This window comes from Hemitrygon akajei, chromosome 3, assembly GCF_048418815.1.
Source record: "Hemitrygon akajei chromosome 3, sHemAka1.3, whole genome shotgun sequence".
Lineage (NCBI taxonomy): Eukaryota > Metazoa > Chordata > Chondrichthyes > Myliobatiformes > Dasyatidae > Hemitrygon > Hemitrygon akajei.
Window position 1 is genome coordinate 101,931,990 of NC_133126.1, and position 12,598 is coordinate 101,944,587.

The following is a 12,598-nucleotide window of genomic DNA, read 5'->3' on the forward strand; positions in this document are numbered from 1 at the left end:
GGTTAGTATAATGCTTTACAATGGCAGTTGTATGATCAGGGTTCAGTTCCCACTACTGATTTTGCTGAGTGTGTTCTCCCCATGACTGCGTGGGTTTCCTCCTGGTGCTCTGGTTTCCTGCCACATTTCAGAAGACGTACGGGTTAGGGTTAGTAAGTTGTGGATATGCTATGTTGGTACCGGAAGTGTGGCGACAATTGTGGGTTGCACATATTCAGACTAGTTTGGTCATTGATGCAAGTAACTCATTTCACTGGATGTTTCGATGCATATTTGACAAATAAAGCTAATCTTTATCTTTTTAAAAAAAGGTAGAATTAAAACATTGAAAGACTTTTGAATAGAAAATGCCTGTAAAGATATGAGCCTAATGTGGGCAAATGGATTATCATAAAGGTTCAATATAGTTGGCATGATCAAAGTGGGCTATCAGGGCACCTTTCTGTGTTGTGTGAATCTATGAACCAGATAGGCTAACAGTAGTTACATTATTATAACCAGAAACCTAGAAAATCATCGTATGATAAGGTATGTTAGTGAGGTTTTGTTTTTTTAAAAAGTACCTGACTCTCTTTAGTGAACTTCAGAAGGGTACGTAGACAAGTACAAGTGAATCTGTTGCACCTAGCTTTTGAAAAAGCATTGATGAGACATTTTCTCAGAATGTATTATATGAAATAAGGGTAAATGGGAATGTGGGAACTTTCAGAATTTGTTAAATTTTTTCAGAAAATAGACTGGAAAATATGCATGGAAAACAAAGAACTGTAAACTTGAAATTAAAACTATAAATTCTCAATATTCAGGATTATCTGTGAAGAAAAGTTTAATTAGGATCTGTAATATTTAATGAGAACTTGAAATCTGGAATGCAGGTATGACCATCAAGCAGTTATCTTTACCAATTCAATTTACCAGCAATTGGTCAGTAGCCTTCTATACCTTGATTCAAGTGCACATCCAGATAATGGTTAAATGTTGTGTGTACTTGCCTCCACATTCTCAGGTTGTGTCATTCTCTTGTGATATTCTATTTTGTGGGCACAGCTTTCATTAGCCACAGAGTTGCACTCATGTGAATGATCTCCCGATAGATTGACTAAGTAGTTACTCTTTTTTCAGCTGGTTATTCACAATCAAACCCAACATTATCTTTGCAAAGCTTCAAAGTGTGTGTTTGTGATCTTGAGCAAAAGCTATCATTGATTTTCCTCCCTGTTGGTTGAACTGAACCTATAGCTATTGAGATTGCAGATAGTGAAGTACCTTGATTCATCTGTTACAAATGCTCAATGGGAAGCAATTCCATGAGGAGTCTCTTAGGATTTTACATAAACTTTGTATTAAGTGAGATGTATTTTAAGACTAATCAGAGGTTGCATTCTTCCTTTTCAGTACTTAGGCCATGTGGAGGTAGATGAATCTCGAGGGATGCACATCTGTGAGGAAGCTGTAAAGAAACTGAAATCTGTATGTATATACATTTTGAACAACACAAAACAGTTAAAAATTGCACATAATATCAGAAAATACTAATTTTTATGTTGCTTAACTAATGTTCTTTGTAGTTTGCTGCTCCTAGCTTGGTGTTGCACTTTGTCATGATTTATGGTTGCTGACTCTTGTACTTTAAGTACATGAAATAGTTCAGGTTTGTTTTGTATACCATTGCACGCTGGAGTACTAATGTAGCATCTTATCTGTGCTAGCTAAATGGGCTGCAATGGTGGGGTTTTGTTTTAATTTTCTTGCACCATTATTTCTCCTCTTGCCCACGATTGTAGCATGGCATTCCCCATCTTGCAGAGACAGGACATGGACTCTAGGACTTCATATCTCCACTGGTTTATTGCTAAGGCAAAGGAAGCCTTATGCTCGCATCCTTAGCAGAATCTTCCGTGGAGTCATATTAGTAAGACACAACAAAACTGTGTTACTTGGAGATGGTATTTAATAGAATGAGGATTGAATCAATCACTTTCTATGTGGATTGTAGTTTACAACAGTGCCATACTATAAAACATTACATGTGTGAAAAACAAATATTGAGGTGCAGTTGTACGTAGAGTTTCACTGATAGTGTGCTGTTCTATAAAATATTTTTAGGATTGCAAACGTAACCAGCTTTGGCTTTGTTACTATTAATTTCGATCTTGGTCAAACATCAAGTGTTAAATGAGTGACTTTGTAATGTGGTAGTAGATTGTGGAATTGGTGTTACATATAATGATGTGTCACTGAAAAATGTGTTAACTGTATCTTCAGTAAGTTATAAATTGCATGATGGAACAAAGATGTCAATAAAAGTTTTCAACTGGTACTAAGTTAATGAAAATGTGTAGATGGGAGAAAGAAGTTACCAGTGGATATGTAGGCTAAATAGATGGCATTTGATGTGGAGTATTGTGGAGTTGGGGCAGATTACCTACAGTCTAAAAACGCAAGCATGAAATCTTCAGATGCTGGAAATTAAAGCAACACACAAAATGCCGGTGGAACGCAGCAGGCCAGGCAGCATCTATAGGAAGAAGTACAGTCAGTGTTTTGGGCCGAGATCCTTCGTCAGGACTAACTGAAAGAAAAGATAGTAAGAGATTTGAAAGTGGGAGGGGGAGATCCAAAATGATAGGAGAAGACAGGAGAGGGAGGATAAAGCTAAGAGCTGGAAAGTTGATTGGCAAAAGAGATACAGAGCTGGAGAAGGGAGAGGATCATGGGAAGGGAGGCCTAGGGAGAAAGAAAGGGGGAGGGGAGCACCAGAGGAAGATGGAGAGCAGGTAAGGAGTGATTGTGAGAGGGACAGAGAGAGGAAAAAAGAGAGAGAGAAAAAAGGGGGAAATAATAAATAGATAAATAAATAAGGGATGGGGTAAGAAGAGGAGGAGGGGCATTAACGGAAGTTAGAGAAGTCAATGTTCATGCCATCAGGTTGGAGGCTACCCAGCCGGTATATGAGGTCTTGTTCCTCCAACCTGAGTGTGGCTTCATCTTGACAGTAGAGGAGGCCATGGATAGACATATCAGAATGGGAATGGGACATGGAATTAAAATGTGTGGCCACTGGGAGATCCTGCTTTCTCTGGCGGACAGAGTGTAGGTGTTCAGCGAAACGGTCTCCCAGTCTGCGTCGGGTCTCACCAATATATAAAAGGCCGCACCGGGAGCACTGGACGCAGTATATCACACCAGCCGACTCACCACCATTCAGGACATCAACTCTGCTCTCAAATGCATCTCTCCCATTTCACACACATCTGCTCTCACCCCATCCTCCCGTCACCCCACTAGGGATAGGGTTTCCCTTGTCATCACCTCCCACCCCACCAGCCTCCGGGTCCAACATATAATTCTCTGTAACTTCCGCCACCTCCAACGGGATCCCACCACCAAGCTCATCTGCAGGGATCGTTCCCTACGCGACTCCCTTGTCCATTTGTTCCCCCCCACCCCCGCATCCCTTCCCACTGATCTCCCTTCCGGCACTTAACCTTGTAAGCGGAACAGTTGCTACTCCTGCCCTTACACTTCCTCCTTCACCACCATTCAGGGCCCCAGACAGTCCATCCAGGTGAGGCGACACTTTACCTGTGAGTCGACTGGTGTAATATACTGCGTCCGGTGCTCCCAGTGTGGCCTTCTATATATTGGTGAGACCTGAAGCAAAATGGGAGACCGTTTCGCTGAACATCTACACTTGTCTGCCAGAGAAAGCAGGATCCACACATTCCACACATTTTAATTCCATGTCACATTCCCATTCTGATATGTCAATCCATGGCTTCATCTACTGTCAAGATGAAACCACACCCAGGTTGGGGGAACAACACCTTATATTCCTTCCGGGTAGCCTCCAACATGATGGCATGAACATTGATTTCTCTAACTTCCGTTAATGCCCCCTCCTCCCCTTCTTAGCCCATCCCCTATTTATTTATTTATTTATTTATCTATTTATTATTTCCCCCTTTTTTTTCTCTCTCTTCTCTTTCTGTCCCTCTCATAATCACTCCTTGCTCTCCATCTTCCTCTGGTGCTCCCGTCCCCTTTTCTTTCTCCCTAGGCCTCCCACCCCATGATCCTCTCCCTTATCCAGCTCTGTATCCCTTTTGCCAATCACCTTTCCAGCTCTTAGCTTCATCCCTCCCCCTCCTGTCTTCTCCTATCATTTCAAATCTCCCACTCCCCCTTCCACTTTCAAATATCTTACTATCTCTTCTTTCAGTTAGTCCTGACGTAAGGTCTCGGCCCAAAACGTCGACTGTACTTATACCTATAGATGCTGCCTGGCCTGCTGTGTTCCACCAGCATTTTGTGTGTGTTGTAGTCTAATTGATTTTTGGCCAAATAATGTTAAATGATAGGAGAAAAAGAATAGAATCCCCACTGAAGGAGAAAACAAAAGTATGGTGGAAATTTCGCTTTTGCACCTTTTGACACTCAGTAAGCTTCAGCTGACAATGTATTCTGCTACTTCTGGACTAGTGAAGTAGTCACTTCGAAGTAATGAAGTAATGACTAGTGGAGTGCTGCAGGGATCTGTCCTGGGACCCCTGCAATTTATGATTTTTTATAAATGACCTGGATGTAGAGGCGGAAGGATGGGTGAGTAAGTTTGCGAATGATACGAAGATTGGAGGAGTTGTGGATGGAGCCTCAGGTTGTTGAAGGTTACAAGAGGATATAGACAGGCTGCAGAGTTGGGCAGAAAAATGGCAGATGGAGTTCAATCCGGATAATTGTGAGGTGAAGCATTTTGGAAGGACAAACCAGAAGACTGAGTACAGGATTATTGGTCAGTTACTTAAGAGTATGGATGAACAAAGGGACCTTGGGATTCAAATCCATACATCCCTCAAGGTCGCTGCACAGGTTGATAGGGTAGTTAAGAAGGCCTATGGGATGCTAGGCTTCATTAACAGGGGGATTGAGTTCAAGAGTAGAGAGGTCATGTTGCAACTCTACAAATCTCTGGTGAGACCGCACTTAGAGTATTGTGTTCAATTCTGGTCACCTCATTATAGGAAGGATGTGGAAGCTATGGAGAAGGTGCAGAGGAGATTTACCAGGATGTTGCCTGGTTTGGAGAACAAGTCATATGAAGCAAGGTTAGCAGAGCTGGGACTTTTCTCTTTGGAGCGTAGAAGAATGAGAGGGGACTTGATAGAGGTCTGCAAGATTATGAGAGGCATAGATAGGGTGGATAGTCAGTACCTGTTTCCCAGGGCACCAATAACAAACACCAGAGGGTATATGTACAAAATTAAGGGAAGGAAGTTTAGGGGAGACATCGGGTAAGTTTTTTTTTTTACACAGAGGGTTGTGAGTGGCTGGAATGACTTGCCAGGGATGGTGGTGGAGGCTAAAACATTAGGGGTATTTAAGAGCCTCTTGGACAGGCACATGGATGAAAGAAAAATGGAAGGTTATGGGGTAGTGTGGGTTTAGTACTTTTTTTTAAGGATTATATGGGTCGGCACAACATGGAGGGCTGAAGGGCCTGTACTGTGCTATAGTGTTCTATGTTTCTCCCCTGACGGCATTCAGTAAAGGAGTTGCAAATGTACAAGATGTTGGTGGTCACCATACAAAAGCAAAGATGTGATTAACTTGGAAAAGGTGCAGAGAAGATTCACCAGGATGTTTCTGGGAGTGGGAGGGCTTGAGTTAGTAGGAAAAGCTAGATAAGCTGGGACTGTTTCCTTTGGAGCATCAGAGGCTGAGAGTTGACCCTTGAGGTATATAAAACTGAGGACTTTACGATGAAGATAATGCCGAGTTGTGGTCTCTGAGGTCATGGCTCAGATTAATTGTTTCTTGGGTTCGTAAGATGGTTTTGAGGTTAGAGGAGAGTTGGGTGTCAGATTTGTGTTAGGGATAGGAAGATGGGTAGTTAGAACTCAGTTAGGAATCTAGGCCTCTGCTTAGAGTTCAAAGGTCAGTGACATGAATTTAAGACGAAGAACATCCATGATTGTATGTCAGACTGGCAGACCAGTGATGGTGGCCCCCCACCCTCCAGGTCAGCAAGTCGACGGCATCTTCCGGGATCGGAGTTCCATGTGCCCAGGAGGCACGAGTAACAGTGACCCTGATATGGCAACATTGGAGTTGGAGGTGTAGTGTTGGGATCCCGATCATTGGTGTTCAAGCCCTAGAATTCAGGGTCCTCATCCAGGGTCTTCATTTATCATCATTGGCAAATCCTGAGTTGATGCCAAAGGTCGATTGGAAGTCGAGGCTTTATGGCTAGAAACCTGTTCTGTAAGTCCACAACGGAAGGTGAAGGCCCAGAGAGTCTGAGTCTGAGTGCACTGGAGGCTGAAGACATCAGGTTGGAGGACTGTCTGTGTATGGGCTTTTGCAGGTGGTAGGGAGGAACAGGGTTTGTTTTGCTGTTGTCCTGTGAACATGGTGGCCATACCATGTTGGCACTGGAATGTGAAGCAACACTTGCAGGCTGCCCAAGGTTGTGTTTGATGTTGACGCAAACAGTACAACACAGAGGAATCTGAAGTTAGAGAATCGTGTGTGCTATTCCAATAACTTTTCCCCAGAACTTTCTGTTCAAGTTTGACTATTATTTAAAATTTGATTGCTGCTAGTTTATTTTCATTTCTGCTGCCTTTGATATAATGTTATTGAAGGAGTAGTGCTTTCTTAATCAAAATAATACCAATGAGTAAATCTGCAGTGTGCCCCAGTGCCACTTCACAAAAGCTAAAATGTATCTATATGATTTGTATCAAAGCAATGACTGTAGTCACGCTAACTTTGGATATGCACATTCTCCATTACCACTTCAATCCATTGCTGCCTACATTTGGAATTGGGAACCGGATTTGTTTTGTTGTTGTCACATGTACAGATATACAGTGGAAAAACCTGTCTCACATGCTGCTCATACAGAGCAGATCAATGCAGAGGGCATTGAGATAGAACAAGGTAAAACAATAATAGAATGCAGAATAAAGTAGATATATAGAGGAAGGGCAATACAGGTAAACAATAAGGTGCAAAATATACTGAGGTGGATTGTGAGGTCAGTAGTCCAACTTATCTCTTTAGTAGTCTTAACAGTGGATTAGATGTTGTCCTTGACCTTGTGGTATGTGTTTCTATGTTTTTTGTATCTTCTTGATGGAGAAGGAGAAAAGAGGATGTCAGGGTGCTTAGGGTCTTATATTTCTCACTGTATTAGCAAAGCAGCCAATATATAATCAGAGTCCAGTTTTGGTTAAGTTTTGTGATGTACCGAGTCATGTCGACAACTCCCTACAGTTTCTTGTCACTTTCACAGCAATTTGCCATACCAAGCCATTATGTATTCTGTGATGCTTTCTGTGGTGCATTGATTAAAAATGTGTAAGAGTTAATGGGGTATACCGAATGTCTTTTCGCCTCCTGAAAAATAGAGGCTTTCTCTCAGCAATGACCTCTGCCATGGTTGAACCAGGATGTTATTGGTGATGGTCACTCCCAGGAACTGGAAGCTCTCAACCTCAACACCATTAATGTAGATAGGAGCATGTGCACTGTCCCTTCCTGAAGTCAATCTCGCTCTTTTGTTTTGCTGACATTGAGGGAAAGGATGTTATCATGACACCAAACACCTGTGAATTTTCCTTGTGGAAATATAGACTGCTAAAGTGAGCAGCTGCTGGCACAGCTCTCCTTGGAAACCTTCTGTACCCTAACTTGCCAACTATTTTATCCTGACCTTTTAGATATTCATTAATTACTAATGTTCAGCTGTTTTTTCATGAGTATTATCTCTTTTTACTAACTGATTTATAGTATGCAATGTCAGAATCATAGTCCAAATTTGTATATCTATCATTGGCCTTGAACATATGGCACTAAGCCATTTTCAGAAATGGCCATAGTCCTTTTACTGAAGATAATCTAACAGTGCTTTAGGCATAAAGATTACAGGATTTAGATGTTACAGTTGTGAAGAATTGTGAAATATTTCCAAGTTGATGTGTGGGTCCTGAAGAGGGAACCACAGATCTGAGATTCCTATGCTGCCCTTTGGTAGAGGTTGTAGGTTGAGAAGGTAATCTATCACTTATTGCACTACAGTACCAATCATGACTCCTAATCAAGCAGTTGCTTGGTCATGTTTGGTTGATGAGTTCTACTGTAGCTACACACTGCTGGGCAAGTGGACTGATTTCCATAACATTCTGGACTTGTTCCTTGCAGATATTGGAAAGATACTGGTGTCTCATTCAACAAGGGATACCCATTGTTTGAACTGCTCTCGGAGCCATGGTATTTTCATGATTTCAAATTTTGATTAATTGCAATCAACAGGATGTTGATGGTGGGGTACCTGGTAATTGTAGTGGTGAATGTCTTGTGTAGTTACATCTTTTTTGTGTTGATGAAGATTGTCTGGCATTTGTGTAACGCAAATTTAATTGTTATTGAGCAGCCATGCCCAAACAGTGGAGTAGCCTGTTGCAGCCTCCATGGAGGGGAGATGCTGGAGGCAGTGTGATGTGGTGTCATGTTGGATTGGGGCCAGGTCCCTCCTATCGATGCTGCCTTCCAGTGTTTGCTTGGTGGACGACAAGCTGGTTTGCATGCATTCATCTGTGGATTGCTGAGGGCTTGTTCTTCTCGACAACATCCATGTGCTATCTATCAACAGGATGTGTCACTCATGGATGGACTATGTTATATATTTCTTGTGTGACTATTTGCTATCTTATTTGTGCTCTATGTGCCTTGTTCTGTGTTAGTTTTGCACCTTGGGCCTGGAGGAATGCTGTTTCATTTGGTGGTATTCATGTATGGTTAAACTTCAACTTGAAATGCTGTTTAGGATGTGTTTCATGCAGGCATTTGCTTCTTGGACCATAACGAAAGAAAGTCATCCATCTGTAAATATCTCCATGTTTCATCTTAAGAGGGCATTTAGATAGAAAATAGATCATTAAAACAGGTTAGAAAATTGGAATACAAAAGTAAGGAAATGTTAATGAGACCATAAGATGTATGAGCAGAATTAGGCATATGGCTCATTAAGTCTTTCTGACATTCCATCATGATTAATTTATTATCCTTTTCAACCCCATTCGCCTGCCTTCTCCCCATGACCTTTGTTGCCTTATTCATTGAGAACCTGTCAATTTCTGCTTTAAATATACCCAGTGACTTGGCCACAGCTGTCTGTGGCAATAAATTCCACAGATTCAGCACTTCCTGGATAAGTAAATTCTTCCCATTGGAGTAAACATCCACTCCACTTCCACTCTATCTTGGGTCTTTCACTGTTCGTTAGGTTTCAGTGAAAGACCTCCCTTGTTCGTCCATGCTCCAAAGAGTACAGGCCCAGAGCCATCAAATACTTTTTATGCATTAACCCTTTCGATCCTGGGATAATTTTTATTAACCTCCTCTGGAATCTCTCCAATGAGAACACATCTTTACTCCAATAAGGGGCCCAAAACTGCTCATGATAATCTGTGTGCAGTCTAACCAGTGTCTTCTAAAGCCTCAGCATTATATTCTTGCTTTTATATTCTATATAAAGATTTTATGGAGTTTTAGAACAGCCTTCCATTTGTAAGCTGAGCATGAAATCAGTGATGCATTTTCATTGAAAATAGAACACTATAGCACAGTATAGGCCCTTCCACTGACAATGCTGTGCCAATTATAACCTACTCTAACATCAATCTGACCCTTCCCTCCTACATAGCCTTGCACTTTTCAATTATCCATGTGCCTATCTGAAATGTTTCTTAAATGTCCCTAATGTGTCTGCCTCTACCATTACTCCTGGCAGAGCAGTCCACGCACCCACCACTTTCCGTGTGTTAAAAAAGAAATCACCCTGGAAAATGTCTCTGTCTATCCATTCTGTCTATCATTCATCTTGTATGCCAGTATCAAGTCACTTCTCACCCCCCTTCACTTCAAAGAGAAAAGCCCAAGCTTATTCAGCCTATTCTCATTAGACATGCTCTCTTATCCAGGCTACACCCTGGTAAATTCTCTCTGGGTCCCCTCTAAAGCTACCATATCCTTCCTATGATTAGGTGACCAGAACTGAATGCAGCATTCCAGGATTTGATAGAGCTGCAACGTTCTCTTGCAGCTCTAGAATGCAATTAGTGAAGACCAATGCATCATACAACACACACAAAATAATGGAGGAGCTCAGCAGGCCAGGCAGCATCTAGGAAAAGAGTACAGTCGACGTTTTGGGCCGAAACCATACACCTTAATAACCTGATTAAGTTCCATGACAACTTTGAGGAATCAATGGACATCAACTCCTATGTTCCTCCACACTGTTGAGAAAGCTACCATTAACCTTATTTTCTGCTTTTAAGTTCAACCTTCCAAAGTAAATCTCTCCACGCTTTTCCAGTTGAACTTTTCTAGCCTACATCTTGTCAAAGTCCTGTTATAATGTATGACAACCTTCTACGCTAGCCACGACTCCAAACTTTAAGTCATCTGCAAACTTACTAACCCACCCTTCCATTTCCTCACCAAATCATTTATTAAAATGACAACAGATTCCTGTGAAACATCACTCGTCACTGACCTCCAATAATTTGCTCACCACTGATTTATAAAGAGTCACTGGTCCATAATTCTCTGGTTTATTCCTACACCCTTTCTTGAATGAAGGCAAAAACATTTGCTGCCCTCCAATCACCTGGCCCCAGACAATGAGAATTCAAAGATCGTTACCAAAGGTACAACAATCTCTTCCCTCTCTTCCCATTGTAATGTTGAGTGTATCCCACCCAGCCCTGGGACTAATCTATCCTAATGTTTTTCAAAAATTTAATCACACCCTGTTTCTTAATGGCGATATGTTCTAGCATCTCAACCTGCATTACACTGTCCTCACAAACATCATGGTCCCTCTCACTGGTGAATACTGAAACAAAGTATTCGTTAAAGGCCTCCCCAACCTCCTTTGACTTCAGGCTCATTTCCTCTTCAGTCCTTGATAGGTCCTCCCCTCACTCTCGTTCTTTATAGAGGTGTAGAACGCCTTGGGATTTTCCTGAATCCGACTCACCAAGGCCTTCTCATGCCCCCTTCAAGCTCTCCTATCCATTCTTAAGCTCCTTCCTGGCTACTTTGTGACTCCCTAGAGCCCTGTCTGATCCTTGCTTTCTAAATCTTAAGTAAACTTTCTTCCTCTTGACCAGACATTTCACATCTTTTGTTAAGTATGGTTCTTCACCCTACCATCTGAACAATGGGACAAACCTGTAGAGAACCCCATACAAGTGCTTTCTAAACAACATCCACATTTCAGTTCTGTATTTCCCTTGGTACACCTGTTTCTAGTTACACTACCAAGTTTCTGTCTAACAGTGTCATTGTTCTCCCCACCCAGTTAAATACTGTTCCATGTATTCTGCTCATATCCCTGTTCAAGGCTGTAGGAAAAGATCAGGGAGTTGTGGTCACTATCATTGAAATGCTCTCCCACTAAGAGATTCCCTAGACAATATGTTGACAGGCCTCTCCCCTAGTTGGCCTGTCAGCATATTGTCTTCCTGGACACACCTAACACATTCCACCCAATCTAAACTTTTTGCACTAAGGAGGAGCCAATCAATATAAGGGAAGTTGAAGTCACTTGTGACAACAACCCTGTTATTTTTGCCCCTTTCTAAATTCTGCCTTCCGATCTATATCTCAGCATTCCTGTTGCTAATGGGAGAGTCTAGAGAGTACTTCCTATAGAGTCATTGCTCCCTTCCTGTTTCTGACTTCCATCCACACTGACAATCCCTTCGTGACATTCTCCTTTTCTACAGTTGTGATACCATCCCTCATTAGCAATGCCACTCCTCCATCTCTTTAATAACCTCCTCATCCATTTTGAAACATACAAACCCCGGAACACTGAGCAGCTATTCCTACCCTTGTGACAGTCAAGCTACTGTAATGGTCACAACGTTGTAATTCCATGTACTGGCACATTGTCTAAGTTCATCAACTTTGGGTGCCATGGTAGAGTAGTATTTTGGGCAATGCTATTGGAGTTCAAAGTTTAATCCCAACATCCACTGTAAGGACTCTCAGTACAATCTCCTATGGAATGTCTAGGTTTTCTCTGGGTCTACAGACCAAAGACTTACTGGTAAGATTAATTGGATATTGTAAATTGTCCTGCGATTAGGTTAGGGTTAAATCAGACTTGTTGGTGGTGAAAATCAAAGGGCCTGTTCCTCCAAATAAATAAAAATAATTTGTTCCTGATGTGCCTTGCATTACAATACACACACTTCAACCCACCCCCCATCTACATTCTGTAAAATACACATACTTCAACCCACCCCGGTCTGCATTCTGTAAAATACACACACTTCAACCCACACCCCTGACTACATTACAATACGCACACCTCAGCCCACTCCCTAACTGTATTACAATACACACGCACCAACCCACCCCTGACTATATTACAATCACACATTTCAACTCACACCCTGACTCTATTACAATACGTACACTTCAGCCCACCCCCTGACTGTATTACAATACCCACTTCAGCACACTCCCTGACTCTATTACAATACACACACTTCAACCCTAGGTGAGGGAGGAGATT

General features: G+C 41.9%; 1 protein-coding gene across 7 annotated transcripts in view; it reads left to right on the forward strand.

The window, feature by feature from the left end:
- The window catches only part of numb (NUMB endocytic adaptor protein), a 251,647-nt gene that overhangs the window by 108,277 nt on the left and 130,772 nt on the right, over positions 1 to 12,598 (forward strand). For all 7 annotated transcript variants that reach the window (XM_073040513.1, XM_073040514.1, XM_073040518.1 and 4 more), the window contains one exon: positions 1,396 to 1,470. In XM_073040513.1, the coding sequence (XP_072896614.1) occupies positions 1,396 to 1,470 (75 nt within the window). The remainder of the gene's footprint in view (positions 1 to 1,395; positions 1,471 to 12,598) is intronic.